This window comes from Melanotaenia boesemani, chromosome 7 (genome assembly GCF_017639745.1).
Source record: "Melanotaenia boesemani isolate fMelBoe1 chromosome 7, fMelBoe1.pri, whole genome shotgun sequence".
Classification (NCBI taxonomy): domain Eukaryota; kingdom Metazoa; phylum Chordata; class Actinopteri; order Atheriniformes; family Melanotaeniidae; genus Melanotaenia; species Melanotaenia boesemani.
The window spans coordinates 4,999,674-5,023,215 of record NC_055688.1 but is presented as its reverse complement, the minus strand read 5'-3'; the positions used below and the strand labels follow the sequence as shown (position 1 = coordinate 5,023,215).

The window sequence follows — 23,542 nt, the reverse complement described above, 5'->3', positions numbered from 1 at the left end:
AACATCAAAGGAAATCTCCATTCAACAAACATCAAAGGAATTCTCCATCCAAACATCAAAGGAACTCTCCTTCCAAACATCAAAGCAATTCTCCATTCAAACATCAAAGCAATTCTCCATCCATCAAACATCAAAGCAATTCTCCATCCAACAAAAATCAAAGCAATTCTCAATTTAACAAACATCAAGATAATTCTCTTTCCAACAAACATCAAAGGAATTCTCCATTCAACAAACATCAAAGCCATTCTCCATCCAAACATCAAAACAATTCTTGATCCACCAAACATCAAAGGAATTCTCCGTCCATCAAACATCAAAGCAATTCTCCATCCAACAAACATCAAAGCAATTCTCCATTTAACAAACATCAAAATAATTCTCTTTCCAACAGACATCAAAGCAACTCTCCATCCAACAAACATTTGAGGAAGTCACCATCAAACCTCAAAGCAATTATCCATTTAACAAACATCAAATCAATTCTCTATCCAACAAACATCAAAGGAATTCTCCATCCAAACATCAAAGCAATTCTCCATTAAAACATCAAAGCAATTCTCCATCCATCAAACATCAAAGCAATTCTCCATCCACCAAGCATCAAAGGAATTCTCCATTCAACAAACATCAAAGGAACTCTCCATCCAACAAACATAAAAGGAGTTCTCCATCCAAACATCAAAGCAATTCTCCATCCATCAAACATCAAAGCAATTCTCGATCCACCAAGCATCAAAGGAATTCTCCATTCAACAAACATCAAAGGACTTCTCCATCCAACAAACATCAAAGGAGTTCTCTATCCAAACATCAAAGCAATTCTCCATCCAACAAACATCAAGGGAATTCTCCATCCAACAGTCATCAAAGCAATTCTTCGTTTAGCAAACAGCAAGGGATTTCTCCATCCAATAAAAATTAAGAGGAATTTTCCATCCAAATATCAAAGTGTTTCTCTATCCATTAAACATCAAAGCAATTATTCACCCATCAAACATTTGAGGAATTCTCCATCCAACAAAAATTAAGAGGAATTTTTCATCCAAATATCAAAATGTTTCTATATTCATTCAACATCAAAGCAATTCTCCATTTAACAAACATCAAAATAATTCTCTTTCCAACAAACATCAAAGTAATTGTCCATCAATCAAACATCAAAGCAATTCTCCATCCAACAAACATTAAAGCAATTCTCCATCCAAAAAACATTAAAGCAATTCTCCATCCATCCAAACATCAAAGCAATTTTCCATCCAAACATCAAAGCAATTCTCCATCCATCAAACATCAAAGCAATTCTCCATCCAACAGACATCAAAGCAATTCTCCATCCAACAAACATTTGAGGAATTCTTCATCGAAACATCAAAGCAATTCTCCATTTAACAAACATGAAAATAATTCTCTTTCCAACAGACATCAGAGATTCTCCATCCAACAAACATTTGAGGAATTCACCATCAGATCTCAAAGCAATTCTCCATTTAACAAACATCAAAGCAATTCTCCATCCAGCAAACATCAAAGCAATTCTCCATCCATTAAATATTAAAGCAATTCTCCATCCAACAAACATTTGAGGAATTCTCCATCAAACCTCAAAGCAATTCTCCATTTAACAAACATCAAAGCAATTCGATATCCAACAAACATCAAAGGAAGTCTCCATTCAACAAACATCAAAGGAATTCTCCATCCAGACATCAAAGCAATTCTCCATTCAAACATCAAAACAATTCTCCATCCAGCAAACATCAAAGCAATTCTTCATTTAACAAACATCAAAATAATTCCCTTTCCAACAGACATCAAAGCGATTCTCCATCCAACAAACATCTGAGGAATTCTCCATCGAAACATCAAAGCAATTCTCCATTTAACAAACATCAAAGCAATTCTCTATCCAACAAACATCAAAGGAAGTCTCCATTCAACAAACATCAAAGGAATTCTCCATCCAAACATCATAGCAATTCTCTATTCAAACATCAAAGCAATTCTCCATGCAACAAACATTTGAGGAATTCTCCATTCAAACATCAAAGCAATTCTCCATCCAACAAACATTAGAGGAATTCTCCATGCAAACATCAAAGGAATTCTCCATTTAACAAACATCAAAATAATTGTCTTTCCAACAGACATCAAAGCAATTCTCCATTCAAAGATAAAAAACCAATTCTCCATCCATCAAACATCAAAGCAATTCTCCATCCAACAAACATCAAAGGAAGTCTCCATTCAACAAACATCAAAGGAATTCTCCATCCAAACATCATAGCAATTCTCTATTCAAACATCAAAGCAATTCTCCATGCAACAAACATTTGAGGAATTCTCCATTCAAACATCAAAGCAATTCTCCATCCAACAAACATTAGAGGAATTCTCCATGCAAACATCAAAGGAATTCTCCATTTAACAAACATCAAAATAATTTTCTTTCCAACAGACATCAAAGCAATTCTCCATTCAAAGATAAAAAACCAATTCTCCATCCATCAAACATCAAAGCAATTCTCCATCCAACAAACATTAAAGCAATTCACCATTTAACAAACATCAAAATAATTCTCTTTCCAACAAACATCGAAGCAATTGTCCATCAATCAAACATCAAAGCAATTCTCCATCCAACAAACATTAAAGCAATTCTCCATCCAACAGACATCAAAGCAATTCTCCATCCATCAAACATCAAAGCAATTCTCCATCCAACAAACATCAAAGCAATTCTCCATTTAACAAACATCAAAATAATTCTTTTTCCAACAGACATCAAAGCAATTCTCCATCCAACAAACATTTGAGGATTTCACCATCAAACCTCAAAGCAATTCTCCATTTAACAAACATCAAAGCAATTCTCCATCCATTAAACATCAAAGCAATTCTCCATCCAACAAACATTTGAGGAATTCACCATCAAACCTCAAAGCAATTCTCCATTTAACAAACATCAAAGCAATTCTCCAGCCAGCAAACATCAAAGCAATTCTCCATCCATTAAACATCAAAGCAATACTCCATTTAACAAACATCAAAGCAATTCTCCATCCATTAAACATCAAACCAATTCTCCATCCAACAAACATTTGAGGATTTCTCCATCAAACCTCAAAGCAATTCTCCATTTAACAAACATCAAAGCAATTCGCTATCCAACAAACATCAAAGGAAGTCTCCATTCAACAAACATCAAAGGAATTCTCCATCTAGACATCAAAGCAGTTCTCCATTCAAACATCAAAGCAATTCTCCATCCAACAAACATCAAAGCAATTCTTCATTTAACAAACATCAAAATAATTCTCTTTCCAACAAACATCAAAGCAATTCTCCATTTAACAAACATCAAAGCAATTCTCTATCCAACAAACATCAAAGGAAGTCTCCATTCAACAAACATCAAAGCAATTCTCCATCCAAACATCAAAGCAATTCTCCATTCAAACATAAAAACCAATTCTCCATCCATCAAACATCAAAGCAATTCTCCATCCAACAAACATTAAAGCAATTCACCATTTAACAAACATCAAAATAATTCTCTTTCCAACAAACATCAAAGGAATTCTCTATTCAATGAACATCAAACCAATTCTCCATCCAAACATCAAAGCAATTCTCGATCCACCAAGTATCAAAGGAATTCTCATTTCAACAAACATCAAAGCAATTCTCCATCCAACAAACATTTGAGGAATTCTCCATCAAACCTCAAAGCAATTCTCCATTTAATAAATATCAAAGCAATTCGCTATCCAACAAACATCAAAGGAAGTCTCCGTTTAGCAAACATCAAGGGAATTCTTCATCCAATAAAAATTAAGAAGAATTTTCCATCCAAATATCAAAATGTTTCTATATTCATTAAACATCAAAGCAATTCTCCATTTAACAAACATCAAAATAATTCTCTTTCCAACAAACATCGAAGTAATTGTCCATCAATCAAAGATCAAAGCAATTATTCACCCATCAAACATTTGAGGAATTCTCCATCCAATAAAAATTAAGAAGAATTTTCCATCCAAATATCAAAATGTTTCTATATTCATTAAACATCAAAGCAATTCTCCATTTAAAAAACATCAAAATAATTCTCTTTCCAACAAACATCGAAGCAATTCTCCATCCATTAAACATCAAAGCAATTCTCCATTTAACAAACATCAAAGCAATTCTCCATCCAGCAAACATCAAAGCAATTCTCCATCCAACAAACATTTGAGGATTTCTCCATCAAACCTCAAAGCAATTCTCCATTTAACAAACATCAAAGCAATTCGCTATCCAACAAACATCAAAGGAAGTCTCCATTCAACAAACATCAAAGGAATTCTCCATCCAGACATCAAAGCAGTTCTCCATTCAAACATCAAAGCAATTCTCCATCCAACAAACATCAAAGCAATTCTTCATTTAACAAACATCAACATAATTCTCTTTCCAACAAACATCAAAGCAATTCTCCATTTAACAAACATCAAAGCAATTCTCTATCCAACAAACATCAAAGGAAGTCTCCATTCAACAAACATCAAAGCAATTCTCCATCCAAACATCAAAGCAATTCTCCATTCAAACATAAAAACCAATTCTCCATCCATCAAACATTAAAGCAATTCTCCATCCAAAAAACATCAAAGCAATTCTCCATTTAACAAACATCAAAATAATTCTTTTTCCAACAGACATCAAAGCAATTCTCCATCCAACAAACATTTGAGGAATTCACCATCAAACCTCAAAGCAATTCTCCATTTAACAAACATCAAAGCAATTCTCCATCCAGCAAACATCAAAGCAATTCTCCATCCATTAAACATCAAAGCAATTCTCCATCCAACAAACATTTGAGGAATTCTCCATCAAACCTCAAAGCAATTCTCCATTTAACAAACATCAAAGCAATTCGCTATCCAACAAACATGAAAGGAAGTCTCCATTCAACAAACATCAAAGGAATTCTCCATCCAGACATCAAAGCAGTTCTCCATTCAAACATCGAAGCAATTCTCCATCCAACAAACATAAAAGCAATTCTCCATCCATCAAACATCAAAGCAATTCTCCATCCAACAAACATAAAAGCAATTCTCCATCCATCAAACATCAAAGCAATTCTCCATCCAACAGACATCAAAGCAATTCTCCATCCAACAAACATTTGAGGAATTCACCATCAAACCTCAAAGCAATTCTCCATTTAACAAACATCAAAGCAATTCTCCATCCATTAAACATCAAAGCAATTCTCCATCCAACAAACATTTGAGGAATTCACCATCAAACCTCAAAGCAATTCTCCATTTAACAAACATCAAAGCAATTCTCCATCCAGCAAACATCAAAGCAATTCTCCATCCATTAAACATCAAAGCAATTCTCCACTTAACAAACATCAAAGCAATTCTCCATCCAACAAACATCAAAGCAATTCTTCCTTTAACAATCATCAAAATAATTCTTTTTCAAACAGACATCAAAGCAATTCTCCATCCAACAAACATTTGAGGAATTCACCATCAAACCTCAAAGCAATTCTCCATTTAACAAACATCAAAGCAATTCTCCATCCAGCAAACATCAAAGCAATTCTCCATCCAGCAAACATCAAAGCAATTCTCCATCCATTAAACATCTAAGCAATTCTCCATCCAACAAACATTTGAGGAATTCACCATCAAACCTCAAAGCAATTCTCCATTTAACAAACATCAAAGCAATTCTCTATCCAACAAACATCAAAGGAAGTCTCCATTCAACAAACATCAAAGCAATTCTCTGTCCAAACATCAAAGCAATTCTCCATTCAAACATAAAAACCAATTCTTCATCCATCAAACATCAAAGCAATTCTCCATCCAACAAACATTAAAGCAATTCACCATTTAACAAACATCAAAATAATTCTCTTTCCAACAAACATCAAAGGAATTCTCCATTCAACAAACATCAAAGGAATTCTCCATCCAACAAACATCAAAGGAGTCCTCCATCCAAACATCAAAGCAATTCTCCATCCATAAAACATCAAAGCAATTCTCCATCCAACAGTCATCAAAGCAATTCTCCGTTTAGCAAACATCAAGGGAATTCTTCATCCAATAAAAATTAAGAGGAATTTTCCATGCAAATATCAAAATGTTTCTATATTCATTAAACATCAAAGCAATTCTCCATTTAACAAACATCAAAATAATTCTCTTTCCAACAAACATCGAAGCAATTGTCCATCAATCAAACATCAAAGCAATTCTCCATCCAACAAACATTAAAGCAATTCTCCATCCAAAAAACATCAAAGTAATTTTCCATCCAAACATCAAAGCAATTTTCCATCCATCAAACATCAAAGCAATTCTCCATCCAACAAACATCAAAGCAATTCTCCATCCATCAAACATCAAAGCAATTCTCCATCCAACAAACATCAAAGCAATTCTCCATCCAACAAACATTTGAGGAATTCACCATCAAACCTCAAAGCAATTCTTCATTTAACAAACATCAAAATAATTCTCTTTCCAACAAACATCAAAGCAATTCTCCATTTAACAAACATCAAAGCAATTCTCTATCCAACAAACATCAAAGGAAGTCTCCATTCAACAAACATCAAAGCAATTCTCCATCCAAACATCAAAGCAATTCTCCATTCAAACATAAAAACCAATTCTCCATCCATCAAACATCAAAGCAATTCTCCATCCAACAAACATTAAAGCAATTCACCATTTAACAAACATCAAAATAATTCTCTTTCCAACAAACATCAAAGGAATTCTCTATTCAATGAACATCAAACCAATTCTCCATCCAAACATCAAAGCAATTCTCGATCCACCAAGTATCAAAGGAATTCTCCATTCAACAAACATCAAAGCAATTCTCCATCCAACAAACATTTGAGGAATTCTCCATCAAACCTCAAAGCAATTCTCCATTTAAGAAACATCAAAGCAATTCGCTATCCAACAAACATCAAAGGAAGTCTCCGTTTAGCAAACATCAAGGGAATTCTTCATCCAATAAAAATTAAGAAGAATTTTCCATCCAAATATCAAAATGTTTCTATATTCATTAAACATCAAAGCAATTCTCCATTTAACAAACATCAAAATAATTCTCTTTCCAACAAACATCGAAGTAATTGTCCATCAATCAAACATCAAAGCAATTATTCACCCATCAAACATTTGAGGAATTCTCCATCCAATAAAAATTAAGAAGAATTTTCCATCCAAATATCAAAATGTTTCTATATTCATTAAACATCAAAGCAATTCTCCATTTAACAAACATCAAAATAATACTCTTTCCAACAAACATCGAAGCAATTGTCCATCAATCAAACATCAAAGCAATTCTCCATCCAACAAACATTAAAGCAATTCTCCATCCAACAGACATCAAAGCAATTCTCCATCCATCAAACATCAAAGCAATTCTCCATCCAACAAACATCAAAGGAAGTCTCCATTCAACAAACATCAAAGGAATTCTCCATCCAGACATTAAAGCAATCCTCCATTCAAACATCAAAGCAATTCTCCATCCATCAAACATCAAAGCAATTCTCCATCCAAAAAACATCAAAGCAATTCTCCATTTAACACACATCAAAGCATATCTCTATCCAACATACATCAAAGGAAGTCTCCATTCAACAAACATTTGGGGAATTCTCCATTCAAACATCAAAGCAATTCTCCATCCAACAAACATTAGAGGAATTCTCCATGCAATCATCAAAGGAATTCTCCATTTAACAAACATCAAAGCATATCTCTATCCAACATACATCAAAGGAAGTCTCCATTCAACAAACATCAAAGCAATTCTCCATCCAAACATCAAAGCAATTCTCCATTCAAACATCAAAGCAATTCTCCATCCATCAAACATCAAAGGAATTCTCCATCCAACAAACATCAAAGCAATTCTCCATCCAACAAACATCAAAGGAAGTCTCCATCCAACAGTCATCAAAGCAATTCTCCGTTTAGCAAACATCAAGGGAATTCTCCCTCCAATAATATTTAGAGGACTTTTCCATCCAAATATGAAAATGTTTCTCCATCCATTAAACATCAAAGCAATTTTCCATTTAACAAACATCAAGGGAATTCTCCCTCCAATAATATTTAGAGGAATTTACATCCAAATATCAAAGTGTTTCTCCATCCATTAAACATCAAAGCAATTCTCTTTCCAACAGACATCAGCAATTCTCCATCCAACAAACATTTGAGGAATTCACCATCAAACCTCAAAGCAATTCTCCATTTAACAAACATCAAAGCAATTCTCCATCCAGCAAACATCGAAGCAATTCTCCATCCATTAAATATTAAAGCAATTCTCCATCCAACAAACATTTGAGGAATTCTCCATCAAACCTCAAAGCAATTCTCCATTTAACAAACATCAAAGCAATTCTCCATCCAACAAACATCAAAGGAATTCTCCATCCAGACATTAAAGCAATTCCCCATTCAAACATCAAAGCAATTCTCCATCCATCAAACATCAAAGCAATTCTCCATCCAAAAAACATCAAAGCAATTCTCCATTTAACAAACATCAATGCAATTCTCTATCCAACAAATATCAAAGGAAGTCTCCATCCAACAAACATCGAAGGAATTCTCCATCCAAACATCAAAGCAATTCTCCATTCAAACATCAAAGCAATTCTCCATCCAACAAACATTTGGGGAATTCTCCATTCAAACATCGAAGGAATTCTCCATCCAAACATCAAAGCAATTCTCCATCCAACAAACATTAAAGCAATTCTCCATCCAAAAAACATCAAAGTAATTTTCCATCCAAACATCAAAGCAATTCTCCATCCATCAAACATCAAAGCAATTCTCCATCCAACAGACATCAAAGCAATTCTCCATCCAACAAACATTTGAGGAATTCTTCATCGAAACATCAAAGCAATTCTCCATTTAACAAACATGAAAATAATTCTCTTTCCAACAAACATCAAAGCCATTCTCCATCCAACAAACATCAAGGGAATTCTCCATCCAACAATCATCAAAGCAAATCTCCGTCTAACAAACATCAAAGGAATTCTCCATCCAATAATATTTAGAGGACTTTTCAATCCAAATATCAAAATCTTTCTCCATCCATTAAACATCAAAGCAATTTTCCATTTAACAAACATCAAAGGAATTCTCCACCCAATAAAAATTAAGAGGAATTTTCCATCCAAATATCAAAGTCTTTCTCCATCCATCAAACGTCAAAGCAATTTTCCATCCAAACATCAAAGCAATTCTCCGTCTAACAAACATAAAAAGGAATTCTCCATCCAATAATATTTAGAGGTATTTTCCATCCAAATATCAAAATGTTTCTCCGTTCATTAAACATCAAAGCAATTCTCCATCCATAAAACATCAAAGCAATTCTCCATCCAACAAACATCAAAGGAATTCTCCATCCAACAGTCATCAAAGCAATTCTCCGTTTAGCAAACATCAAGGGAATTCTCCCTCCAATAATATTTAGAGGACTTTTCCATCCAAATATGAAAATGTTTCTCCATCCATTAAACATCAAAGCAATTTTCCATTTAACAAACATCAAAGGAATTCTCCATCCAATGAAAATTAAGAGGAATTTTCCATCCAAATATCAAAGTGTTTCTCCATCCATCAAACGTCAAAGCAATTTTCCATCCAAACATCAAAGCAATTCTCCGTCTAACAAACATAAAAAGGAATTCTCCATCCAATAATATTTAGAGGTATTTTCCATCCAAATATCAAAATGTTTCTCCATTCATAAAACATCAAAGCAATTCTCCATCCAAGAAACATCAAAGGAATTCTCCATCCAACAAACATGAAAGGAATTCTCCATCCAACAAACATCAAAAGAATTCTCCATTCAACAAACATCAAAGGAATTCTTCATTCAACAAACATCAACGCCATTCTCCATCCAAACATCAAAGCAATTCTCGATCCACCAAACATCAAAGGAATTCTCCATTCAATAAACATCAAAGGAATTCTCCATCCAACAAACATCAAAGAAGTTCTCCATCCAAACATCAAAGCAATTCTCCATCCAACAAAAATCAAAGCAATTCTCCATCCAACAAACATCAAAGGAATTCTCCATCCAATAGTCATCAAAGCAATTCTCCGTTTAGCAAACATCAAGGGAATTCTCCCTCCAATAATATTTAGAGGAGTTTTCCATCCAAATATGATAATGTTTCTCCATCCATTAAACATCAAAGCAATTTTCCATTTAACAAACATCAAAGGAATTCTCCATCCAATAAAAATTAAGAGGAATTTTTAATCCAAATATCAAAATATTTCTCCAGCCATCAAACATCAAAGCAATTCTCCATCCAACAAACATCAAAGCGATTCTCCATTTAACAAACATCAAAGGAATTCTCTGTCTAACAAACTTCAAAAGGAATTCTCCATCCAATAATGTTTAGAGGACTTGTCCATCCAAATATCAAAATGTTTCTCCATCCATGAAACATCAAACATCAATGCAATTCTCTACCTAACAAACATTTGAGGAATTCTCCATCCAAACATCAAAGGAATTCTCCATCCAACAAACATCAAAGGAATTCTCCATCCAACAGTCATCAAAGCAATTCTCCATTTAGCAAACATCAAGGGAATTCTCCCTCCAATAATATTTAGAAAACTTTTCCATCCAAATATGAAAATCTTTCTCCATCCATTAAACATCAAAGCAATTTTCCATTTAACAAACGTCAAAGGAATTCTCCATCCAATAAAAATTAAGAGGAATTTTCCATCCAAATATCAAAATGTTTCTCCATCCATCAAACATCAAAGCAATTCTCCATCCAACAAACATCAAAGCGATTCTCCATTTAACAAACATCAAAGGAATTCTCTGTCTAACAAACTTCAAAAGGAATTCTCCATCCAATAATATTTAGAGGACTTGTCCATCCAAATATCAAAATGTTTCTCCATCCATGAAACATCAAACATCAATGCAATTCTCTACCCAACAAACATTTGAGGAATTCTCCATCCAAACATCAAAGGAATTCTCCATCCAACAAACATCAAAGGAATTCTCCATCCAACAGTCATCAAAGCAATTCTCCATTTAGCAAACATCAAGGGAATTCTCCCTCCAATAATATTTAGAAAACTTTTCCATCCAAATATGAAAATCTTTCTCCATCCATTAAACATCAAAGCAATTTTCCATTTAACAAACATCAAAGGAATTCTCCATCCAATAAAAATTAAGAGGAATTTTCCATCCAAATATCAAAATGTTTCTCCATCCATCAAACATCAAAGCAATTCTCCATCCAACAAACATCAAAGCGATTCTCCATTTAACAAACATCAAAGGAATTCTCTGTCTAACAAACTTCAAAAGGAATTCTCCATCCAATAATGTTTAGAGGACTTGTCCATCCAAATATCAAAATGTTTCTCCATCCATGAAACATCAAACATCAATGCAATTCTCTACCCAACAAACATTTGAGGAATTCTCCATCCAAACATCAAAGGAATTCTCCATCCAACAAACATCAAAGGAATTCTCCATCCAACAGTCATCAAAGCAATTCTCCATTTAGCAAACATCAAGGGAATTCTCCCTCCAATAATATTTAGAAAACTTTTCCATCGAAATATGAAAATCTTTCTCCATCCATTAAACATCAAAGCAATTTTCCATTTAACAAACATCAAAGGAATTCTCCATTTAATAAAAATTAAGAGGAATTTTCCATCCAAATATCAAAATGTTTCTCCATCCATCAAACATCAAAGCAATTTTCCATCCAAACTACAAAGCAATTCTCCATTTTACAAACATCAAAGGAATTCCCTGTCTAACAAACATCAAAAGGAATTCTCCATCCAATAATATTTAGAGGACTTTTCCATCCAAATATCAAAATGATTTTCCATCCACCAAACACCAAACCAATTTTCCATCCAACAAACATTTGAGGAATTCTCCATCCAAACAGCAAAGCAATTCTCCATCTAACAAATATCAAAGGAATTCACCATCAAACAACTATCTAAAGATTTCTCCATCCAATAAACACCAATCCACTGCTTTTCTGACTGGGTTTCTGACTGCTTTTCTGGATTTATTTCTGACTGGTTTAATCCATCGTTTTAAGACTAGTTTTATGATCGGGTGTCTAAATGCTTCTATAATTGGGTACTGTGACTTGTTTTCTGACTCTTTCTCTGACTGGTACTCTGGAAGTCTGACTCTGTCTCTGACTGGTTCTCTGGATCTCAGACTGGTTCTCGGACTGGTTCTCTGGATCTTTGACTGGGTTGCTGAATGATTTTTGACTGGTACTCTGGCTGGGTCCCTGACTGGTTTCCTAACTGGTACTCCGACTCCTTCTCTGACTGGGTCTCTGGTACTCTGATTGGTTCTCTGGCTTTATGACTGGTTTTTGACTGGTCCTCTGGATGTCTGACTGGTTCTCCTACTTGGTCTTTGACTGGTTCTCTAAATGGTTTATTGACTAGTTCTCTGAATGCATTTTTTTTTTACCCTGTCCTGTCCAGCATCCTAACGTACAGAATGGCGGTCTGTGTGCCATATTTTGCCAGACAGATTTACTCTACCAAGGCAGACATGTTATATAAATAGCTGCCCTTAATGTTTGGAATATTTTTATTATAATCTTATTTTCTTTAGTCTTGATATGTCAGGGCCGAACCTGACAGGGAGACAGAGGAAGAGCTAAAAATAAAAAAAGGACAGAATTGATATGTGGAAATAAAAGTTGTCTAGGCTGCCTTAATCACATCAGCATTCACAAAAACAATACAAAACTACCAAAGTACTACATGATACATAAAGAAAATAGGATAATGATGAACAGGTGGACAGGTGAACAGAGCCATAAAGCGTGTAAGTAATTGTACCCACTTGTAAATAGTAATGTATGTGTGTGTAAATGAATTATAGATTTTGTATTGTGTGTTTAGATTAGTTTTATATAGGTTTTGTAAGACATATGTGTATTTTAATGTATTTTAATGTATTGTAATGTAGTGTAGAAAGGCCCAGCCAGGGACAAGAGTTGAGAACTAGCTTTGGCTAAAAACTCTGCATGGCATCAGCTACAATATTTTGTGACTATGTACAAAGGCAATGTCCCTGTCAAATAACTCAAATAAATAAAATAAATAAAATAATCATCTGCTGTGTTACCTGTACACTGTGTGCAGATATCTGAGTGATTAAGACCCATCTTAAACATCCTTTGTCCTGTGTAATGCGTTCTATGAAGGACTTTGTATTGTATGAGTTGTAAATTTGGGCTGTGTCACATATTAAAGGCATTAAGACATATTTGTAGCCAAAATGATGTAGTAGAATTGATGGATAAATCTATCTCCCATTTTGAGGTAGGTAGGGAATTTGTATAATCTATTTTTGACATTAATCTGTATATTTTTTAAAGTAACTTTGGGGTACAGAGATCCATAAAATCTGCTACCATTGGAGGAAGTTCCAGGTCTGTTCGGTGAAGGGGGAATTTTGTGTGTATTATGGTTGTATGAATGTTTTTTTCACTGGTTCTCTGGCTGGGTCTCTGACTGGTTTCCTGACTAGTTCTAGGAATGGTTCTTTGAATCTGACTGATTCTCTGACTGGTACTCTGACCAGTTTTTTGACTGGTTCTCCAAATGGTTTTCTAGCTGGTTCCATTATTGATTCTCTGACTGGTTGTCTGACTGATTTTCTGACTCGTTTTCTGACTGGTACTCTGACTGGTTTTCTGACTGGGTCTCTAACTGTTACTCACAGCAGTGTGTAAACGTCTCCCAGGTGGAACACTGCAGGTAAGGTTTGCCCGGTGGCTGCTGCAGCAGACACATCACTGCCGAGTCCACCTGCTGAAAAACTCTGCAGACACATGGAAAAAAAAAAAAAAGATTTGATCAGAACCAGGTCCAGCAGTATGGTTCAGAACCATGTTCAGCAGGATTGCTCAGAACCGGGTCTAGAATTATGTTACAGAACTAGGTTGAGGAGCATGTTTCAAAACCAGGTCCAGCAGCATGTCACAAAACAAAGCCAAGCAGAATATTACAAAACCAGGTCCATCCGCATGTTACAAAACCAAGTCTAGCACCATGGTTCAGAACCAGGTCCAGATACATGTTACAGAACCAGTTTCAGCAACATGGGTCAGAACCCAGTCCAAGTTGTATCGGGCAGGGGTGTGGGTCAGTATAAAACAATCAGTTCTGTCAGAATTGCAGCTTATTGTACACAGATGATGGTGTTCAATCTGATCAATACAATCCATCTGTGTGGAGGAAGAGTGGACATCCGTCATTCTGAAGGTCGTGGTTTGATCCTGGCACATTCTGCAGTGTGACAGGAGACATACGCTATTTTCCCGGTCAAGGGGAACAGAACAGGTGGTTCTGAATGTGGTACCTGAGACTGAGGAGGTGCTGATGAAGCTCGGCTGGAAGTCCGTATCGGTCCGATTGGATCATCTCTCTGATAGAGTCAAAGTCCTGTTTCAGCTGCAGAGCTCCGTGCACGCTGAAAAAAAGGCAAAACGATTCAAACTCCCACAATAAAATCATGGTGTCAGATTCAGAATTTGATCTTTTTTCTTTGGATTCTTTAGATTTTTCCAAACTGGGAAAGTACAAACAGACCCCATATTTTCCACATTTTTTTCTATTTTTCCTTTCTGCAGATAAACTACAGCGATGAGAATAGAATCGACATCAAAATCACTCCCCTTCAGAAAGTCTGGATTTCATCTTTTAAAAGAAAAGAAGGGGAGCAGATTTCAGGCAGGTGGGGCTGACTTCAGTTCCTTCAGAAAAGTTTGTTGGTTAACAGAGATGTCAGCCCTGTACCGATATTTTCCATCCTATAATTAAGCATCATTCAGATATTTTTCGTATTTTTACTAGCGTTTTAGGTGGACTTGTTTTTTTCCTTTACAAACTTACCTGAATTTGATCTTTTGTTTCAGGATGTGCTCCATCCATGCCTCCATGAATGCTGTCATGGTAACACTCAGAGCTTGAACTCGAGCATCATCAGATAACAGAGCCACTCCCTCTAAAACCTGACCAATCACAGTCTGAGCTGCCTGACATGCATAGGTGCTAGGACTGTTGGGAAAACCTGCATATCAACAGAAATGTGAACAGTTACAGACACAAACCTGAAGGTGACGTTTAGAGGTCTGAAGATGCTGAAGTTTGTTCTTTCCCATTGAAATGTGGAGTCAGTTAACATATAACTGGTGGATAAACCAGTTACCTGTCCTGTGGTTGGATCTCCAGTGTACAGCTGAGGGCATCGTATGTGCAAAGATTTCCCCCGACATCCGCTTACAGTCCACAGAAAAGGTCTTCAGGACCAGAGAGGAAAAGTTCTGAAGGAAAAGGGAGCGATAACATTCAACTCATTTACTTTAAATAATGACCTTGTACTCCCATAGTTAAAAAATCATATGTTCATCCCTGTAATAAAAAGACCTTCTTATACAAAACCATTATGGAGATAATAATTCTGCTAAACAAGTTTCATGTTCCAAGGTCCCATTTTTTTTAGAATTGAATTCTTTTAATTAAATTAAAAACCCTAGGCAGCTTCTTGACAAGGTGTATAATCTCCTAATGCAACATAGTTCAATCACTCAGGAGCAGCTGAAGAAGAAGTGGGAGGAAGACAAACATTCATTTCTCAAATGTAAATTTATTCATCATTTGTATGTCAGACACGGTGTCACTCAGTTTAAAATAGTAAATAAACTTCCCTACACCAAAACAAGGCTATCCAGATTAAAGCAGGTCTAGACCCCACCTGTTGCTAATGCAGCAGTTCTACGATGGTACATCACATGTTCTGACCCACAGTTCTGACGGTCAGCCAGGAGACTTATGCTTATCCACTCTTAATTACAGTGTTCATGTAATTAATCCTTCAACCTCTGAGGATTTTTACACATTTTTTAAAGACTTGGTTCTTTGGAGTGTGCAGCTGTTCCATGAAATGAGTGTTAAGGAGCTTCTGAACTGAGTAAAGTAGCCCTCCGAGTGACAAAAGAAGTCCTAGGAATAAGTCAATTGATCCTAGGAATGAGTAAATTAATCCTAGGAATAAGTAAAATAATCCTCGAAAATAATCCTCTTGGGTTCATGAGTGTGTCACATTTGAACGATCATACTAATCTCCGATCACTCCTCAGTGGCTGGTTAGCTCAGCTGGCAGAGCATCAGTGTCCCATAAGAGAGACCAGAGTCCAAATCTCCGGGGGACGAATATTAATACTGTTCAGTTGGGTCTGTAGGCACGACCCTCAATGCCTAATTCCTGCTTACAGTGGTTAATGCCTGTAAGTTGCTTTGAATAAAAGCGTCTGTTAAATGACTGACTGTAATGTCATTCTTCACTGAGTTGTCCAGTGGGTTTATACACAAGGCCCTTTTGTTTAGGTTTTTCTTTGCTTTTCCTTTTTTTTATGTGTGCGTCCTTGGTACTTTGGTTGTTGTTGTTATACATGTTGTTGTTGACTTGGTTATTTTTTTAGGAACTTCTAATGACTGTCGCAACAGGCGCCGATGACCTTACGGCCACAGCTCCAGCTGGCCTCAACAATAGAGGCACAGAACACAGCCACTCGGACTCAATGTCCCCCGCCTCACCCGGGACTTGACTGAAGCTCTGCCGTAGATGAGAGCTGAAACTCTTTCTGACTGGCGACTCCACGAGATGTTCCCAGCAAATCCTCACAACACATTTGGGTCTGCCAGGCCTGACCGACATCCTCCCCAAACATCTGAGCCAACTCTCCACCAGGTGGTGGTCAATTGGCAGCTCCACCCCTCTCTTCACCCAAGTGAGCTAACTGTCCTCAGAACTTACTGCTGCATTTCATTTCAGTCATATACATCATTTCATACTATGATAATGAATATGATGATAACACTATTCTCTATAAAGCTCATGACACTAAATATAAATTAGTTATGATAAGAATTTAAAAAACGCCACCAAACTTTCAAGAATTTCAGAATTTTCTGACCTGCAGCTCAGATACAGAACAGTCCAGAACTTCAAGCTGCTGCTTCAGGAGATGCTGGTTGTGAATTTGGACACTGGAATGATGGTCAGAGTCCAAAGCCATCAGCAGAGCTTTGATTTGATGCATCAGCACGTCTAATGACTCCTTCAGCTTCTGCAGAGATAGAGAAAAACAATCACACCATGTTTGACCTGACATATTCTCATCTGTTTCAGCCCCAAAGGAAACAGGACAGATTAGAAATAATCTAGATTAGAAATAACGTTGGTTGGACCTGAAAATTAATTTAATCAATTGAATATAATTAATGTTTCATTCTTGTGACCACCGTGGAATATCAGGTGATGACGATGATGATGAGGGTGATCATGATAATGATGATGACAATGGTGGTGATGGTTAATGAGGATAATGGTGATGATGGTGGTACCAGTATCGGCTATCAGTCTGATACCATGCGTATGTATTTGTACCCATATTCATAAAAGTGCTCCAATACTAAAAAACTGATACCAATATGAAAAAATAGTGCTGTCAAACTTAACACGTTAATGCAAAGAGATTAATAACCACTAAAACCACTAAACAAGGTGATAAGTCCGGGGCTGATGCCCATGTTAGCAAATGCGACATTATAGCACTACTAGCTGACCACAGATCAGCTCTGCTCTCAGAGCTTAAGATGCATAAGATGCTTTTAAGATGCAAAAACAGCTGTTTTTTATTATGTGAAGCACTTTGTGCTGCAATCCTGCATGAAAAGTGCTATATAAATAAAGTTTTATTGGTTGAATTATTATATTATCCTAATTAAAATAATAATAATCATAAATATTATCATTACTAAATGATAATTATTAATAAATATTAATGTAATAGTTATGATAATAATCATGACAGTTGTTAAAGACCCGCCAAGTTTGACAGGTCGACCACATCCTCTGCTGTCTGCTGTCTCAGAATGCTCCAGGTGTGGGAAAGCAAGGTAAAGTGTCTCATACAAAAGAAACTTAAAACTATGTAACAAATAAACACTATGAACTTATTTGGATGATAATGATGATGATAATGATAGTGATGATGATGATGAGGTAGGATGTGTTTCAGACTTCTTTTGCACTTCCATTGATACCTTGCTATACCGAACTGAACTGCTTTGGTGTCATTAAACTCTCAGTTTATAGACTAGTAAGAAACTCATCATATTGAAACATGAAGGCTTCTTTTACTTTCATAAAAATGTCTGCTATATAAAAAACGTAATCAAAAGATCTGTTTTTTTATCCTGATATGCTGATAAAACATTAGAATTGAAAGAGGATAGATTTTTTACCATGACCATTGATAAGTAACATACTTGGAGGTCTCCCTGTGTGACGAGCAGGAATTTACTGAGACTCCATGAAGAGAGGGACTGGTACGCCTTGGACATGACCCACACCGTAGATAGCTGCACTGAAGCCAACACCAAGCTAACGGTCTGTCTTTGTAGTGCAGATCTGGGCAGGGGGAGGACAAGAGAATCTGAGGAGAGGAGGACATACAGGGAGAGAAGGAGTTAGGCTTCACATTACAACTGGAAGGAATCATGTTTTCGGAAGGAAAGGAGGAATCGTTAATGTATTCACCACTTTACATCGACAAGGTCCACCTTCTAGTACTGGGTGGAACCCCCTTTTTAATTCTTAGTGTGATAGATTAAACAAAGTGTAGGAAACCTTCATCAGAGGTTTTCTCCTTATCAACATGACAGCATCACACAGTTGCTGCAGGTTTGTCGGCTGCATCCATGATGAGAATCTCCCGTTCCACCACATCCCAAAGCTGCTCTACTGGACTGAGATCTGGTGGCTGTGGAGGCCGTTGGAGTCCAGTGAACTCATCGTCATGTTCTAGAAAGCAGGTGGAGATGATCTGAGCTTTGTGACATGGTGCATTATCCTGCTGGAAGTAGCATCAGAAGATGCTCCACTGTGGTCATAAAGGGATGGACATGGTCAGCAACAATACTCAGGGAGGCTGAACTCTTCAGTGGTGTAAGTTAGTGATCTGGGTCTGAAATGTTGGACTGATGACAAAGATTGTTTCTTTGTAAATGAAGGACAGCCTCAGCTGTAATGCTGCAGTTTTCCACCACAGACCTGTAAACCAGCAGATTTTATAATAACAGGATGCTGACTGATGGATTTTACCTGAGGTCTGTTTGGTTGAGAGATGGCAGCAGAGAGACGACAGCAGAGGAGGAGGCAACAGTAGAAAGTACTCCATAGTCTGAGACGTTAGTACACTCCTGTCTCTCTGACACGTCGGGGAGTTGCTGCCTTCATTTCTGAGACACTTGTCTTTCAGAGTTGAACCTAAACATCTGCACATCACTGAAAAGACACAGGAATAATAATACAAAATAACACAAAATGTCAATTATTCTCTAAACTAGTAAAGTTAAACAATTACTACCCCAAATATACTGGGTTTTAACAGAGATGGGGACTCGAGTGTGGGACTCTCTGACTCGTACTAAAATCGCATTGCCAGTGACTTTAGACATGACTTGGACTCACCATTTGAGACTCTTGAACAATCTTTTATTTTTATTTATTTATTTATCTTCTCTCTGTCCCCAGGCATAACACTGATGTAACGTCACACACAGACGTGTCAATCAAAACAGTTTTTGCTTTTTTTTTTTTTTTTTTTGCTAAAATACATTAATTGAATTTAAAGGTCAAAGAACCTTAAATAGAAGTGACCTAGAAATTTGTTTTGCATTGTAGCAGTATTAGCCTAGCACTAATCCATTAGTGCATTTGCTAAATTTTTGCATTTGTTTAATAATCCAATTTTTTGTTGTCATTGATTTTGCCAGTTCAATTCCTTTCACCATGAGTTCTGCTTAAACTGTACTCTCCATTGGTGGAGATTCCTTTGAAGGTGAAGCGCAGACAATCAGGGATTTAGGTGATGAGATTTTGCCTGGTTATATAACTAAAATTCTAGGCACTGATCCCAAAAGACTACAGTCAATCATGAATGGGTTAGTAGTGGAACTGGAGGCTAAGACACCCAACGACAAAGCTCTAATTAAAATTTTAGGGAGTTTCTTGCTGTCCTTATTGTGCAATTGACACAAGAATTCAACCTAGTGGTTGAACAGGCCACCGCAAAACTTAAGATTCAGCATCTGAAAATTTCACAGCTCATTGAGGAAAACAAATTCTTCCAGCAAAAACTTGATGTGGCTGAGAGAGCAGCTACTCTGGATAAAACTCAGATCACTAAGCTCACTGCTAAGGTGAACTCAATGGCAAAAGAGAACACTGACCTCAAAGCAGATAACAGAGATTCTGAACAGGAATTACGTAAGGATAATGCCCGACGAGGTGTCCATTATCATAAATTAATGGACGACGCGGAGGCGTGAAACGTCCGACGCAAAGCGGAGTCCGCAAAGTCCATTCATTTATGATAATGGACACCGCGCAGGGCATTATCCTGCTTATACCACGGTCACTTACGAAAGACATAAATATTAAATCAATTATTATTATGTTAATGTTGTTTTCCACCGTTAAAATCCTAAGTTGTTCACAAAAAGCAGCTGAGTGGACTATTTGGTTGTGACGTGTTGCCAAGGTAACCAGTACACAGAACCTGCAGCTCGTTCGGCCACAGCTATTACATTAGCTGTTATCAGTGGAGTGGAAGGGAAATGCTTGCTTAACGTTATGTTACATGAAACAAACATTTCAGAGGGCGGGTGCAGCTCTTACAGCTTGTGTGTGTCCAGAGGATCATGCCACAACTTGTCTCAAACAGATAGTTTCCTACATCATTTAATAAGCCTGCAGGCTGCTTTCACAGCGATGCTACTGGCGTGTCTCCAGAGGTGACTCTTAAAAGTTTTTAAAATATTATCCACCATTCATTCGGTATCAAGCAAGCAAGTAAGGTAATCAAGACAGAAAGACAGGCGACAACATATTTAAAATTAAATCTAACATTTATCAGTAATGTTGCTGATGTAGTTGCCAATCGATCCAATGACCCTTATTCATCCAGTCTATGTCTCATCTTTGAACTCAATACCATTGTTGGTCAGCAAAGACCTTTTCAACTGCTTTAAGCTTCTCATCAATTTCAAAGGGTTGAAAATATGGGCTTAGGTCCAGCAACCTTGCCTTACTTCTTCCTGTGAACTGCTTTTTTCTGGATGCCACACAACTCGGTAGCATAGCGCTATCTGGGCTCTTCAAGCTGTCAGAACAGAAACCACAAAGCGATGAGGTTCTTAACAGCTCAACCATTTAGGCTGAACCTAACCGTTCACAGCAGGAGACGTTTCTGTGTGCTTTGCAACCATCAACTTCAAACAACCCCCAAGACACTCTGAGATTTTGAATTTGAGAGTTCACCAATCGGTGACGTCAGGTTAGCTCTTTGGGCTGATCCAGGGGCCTGTTCCATCACCAACCCCCAGCCTTGCAACTCACCCACAGTGGAGGCAACACAAGCGGCGTGAGAGGAAGCAGAATCTGGGCAAGCGTGGAGGTATCCGAGCTAGGCTAGCAGCTAGCCCACAAAAGCTGGCTATTCCCTCCAATCATGCTGGCCAACAGCAAGGGCCAACCAGTCACGGGGCCTCAGAGAGGCAAAGAAGCAGTACTTCAGGAGAATAGCTCATCGCTTCAGCAACAGCAGAGACACACAGAGCCTGTGTCGAGGGATACAGACTATCACAGACTACAAGCCCCCCAGCAGACATGTGACAGCTCCACCTCTCTGCTAAATGAGCTAAATGACTCTGCTCATTTTGAGGCACACAGTAGCACACCTGCACAAAAGTCTCCGCCCCCTCTTGGTGAGCAGGTGTTGACGCTGTCCCCGGACAGTGTGAGGACACTTAGCAGGATCTATGCTCACAAAGCTTCTGGTCATGATTACATACTCTGGTCGTGTGCTGAGGGACTGCACCGCGGAGCTCAAAGATGTCTTCATGGACATCAGAAACATCTCACTGAGCCAGGTTGTTGTCCAAATGTGCCTCAAAACCACTACCATCATCCCCGTCCCAAAGAAATTGTTGCCCCCCTGTTTCCACGGCTACTGTTCGGTAGCCCTCACTACCATTTTTATGAAGTGCTTCGAACAGCTAGTGTTGGATCCCTTCCAGTTTGCAAATCAGTCCAACCACTCAACTGACGAGCCATTTCAACTGCCCTCCATACAGGCCTCACACATCTAGACGCAAAAGACTCTCAGGTCAGAATCTTGTTCAGCATTCAACACAATCATCCTCAGCTCATTCTGAAACTGGACCAGCTGGGAATTAACACCTCACTGTGCAACTGGCTGCTGGACTTCCTGACCGGAAGACCACAGGCAGTTCAGCTCCGCAGGAACACATCCAGCATCACCACAATGAACATGGGGCCCCTCAAGGATGTGTGCTGAGCCCCCTCCTCTTCACTCTGCTGACCCATGACTGCACACCGTTGCACAGCTCCAACCTCCTCATCAAGTTTGCAGATGACAGGACTGTGGTGGGTCTCATCAGCAACGAGGATGAGACAGACTACAGGAGCGAGGTGGACCACCTGGCCTTGATGTGTGAACACAACAATCTCTCTCTGAACGTGGAGAAGACGAAGGAGATTGTTGTGGACTTCAGGAGATGCGCCCCCAGCATGCAACTCTGACCATCAATGGGGCTATGGTGGAGAGAATGAGCAACACCAAGTTCCTGGGTGTGCCCATCACAGAGGACCTCTCCTGGACCATCAACACCACATCACTGGCCAAGAAAGCTAACCAGCGCCTCTACTTCCTCTGCAAACTGAGGAAAGCTAGAGCCCCGCCCCCATCATGTGCACCTTCTACAGAGGCACCATCAAGAGCGTCCTGACCAGCAGCATCACCGTGTGGTACGGTGCCTGCTCCACGTCCTGCAGGAAGACCCTCCAAAGCATCGTAATAGCAGCTAAGAAAATCCTCAGTGCCTCTCTCCACTCCCTGCAAAACATCTACACATCTAACCTCACCTATAAAGCCCTCTGCATGGCGAGAGTCCCCGTCCACCCATCATTCAGCTTCTTCAGCCTGCTGCCATCAGGAAGGAGACTGTGGAGGCTGCAGGCCAGGACTAGGACCAGGATCAGGACCAGCCGACTGAGGGACAACTTTGTCCAACAGACTGCCAAGATGCTGAACTCTCCCTGCTCTGGCCCCCTTCCACTCACCCTGGACTCTGACACCCCCCATCAACACTTGAACGTTTTATATCCTCAGGAACAAGCACACAGCCACTTTAACCACTCAACCAGACCATAAGCTGACTCAGTCTGATTTGTTTTTTTGTTGCACTGACTGTGGTTTGCCTTATCGCGCGCGGACAGGAGTGCGGCGGAGAGTGGTAAGAGGAAAGGCGGGGGA

The 23,542-nt window shown here is 38.0% G+C and overlaps 1 protein-coding gene across 3 annotated transcripts in view; it reads right to left on the bottom strand.

Annotated features, from left to right (window-relative positions):
- ccdc142 (coiled-coil domain containing 142) overlaps positions 1–23,542 on the bottom strand; it is a 48,975-nt gene that overhangs the window by 5,722 nt on the left and 19,711 nt on the right. For all 3 annotated transcript variants that reach the window (XM_041990607.1, XM_041990606.1, XM_041990608.1), the window contains 7 exons: positions 19,306–19,488; positions 18,471–18,637; positions 17,114–17,266; positions 15,346–15,460; positions 15,030–15,207; positions 14,497–14,607; positions 13,856–13,956 (listed from right to left, as the gene is read on the bottom strand). In XM_041990607.1, coding sequence (XP_041846541.1) covers positions 13,856–13,956; positions 14,497–14,607; positions 15,030–15,207; positions 15,346–15,460; positions 17,114–17,266; positions 18,471–18,637; positions 19,306–19,488 — 1,008 coding nt within the window. The remainder of the gene's footprint in view (positions 1–13,855; positions 13,957–14,496; positions 14,608–15,029; positions 15,208–15,345; positions 15,461–17,113; positions 17,267–18,470; positions 18,638–19,305; positions 19,489–23,542) is intronic.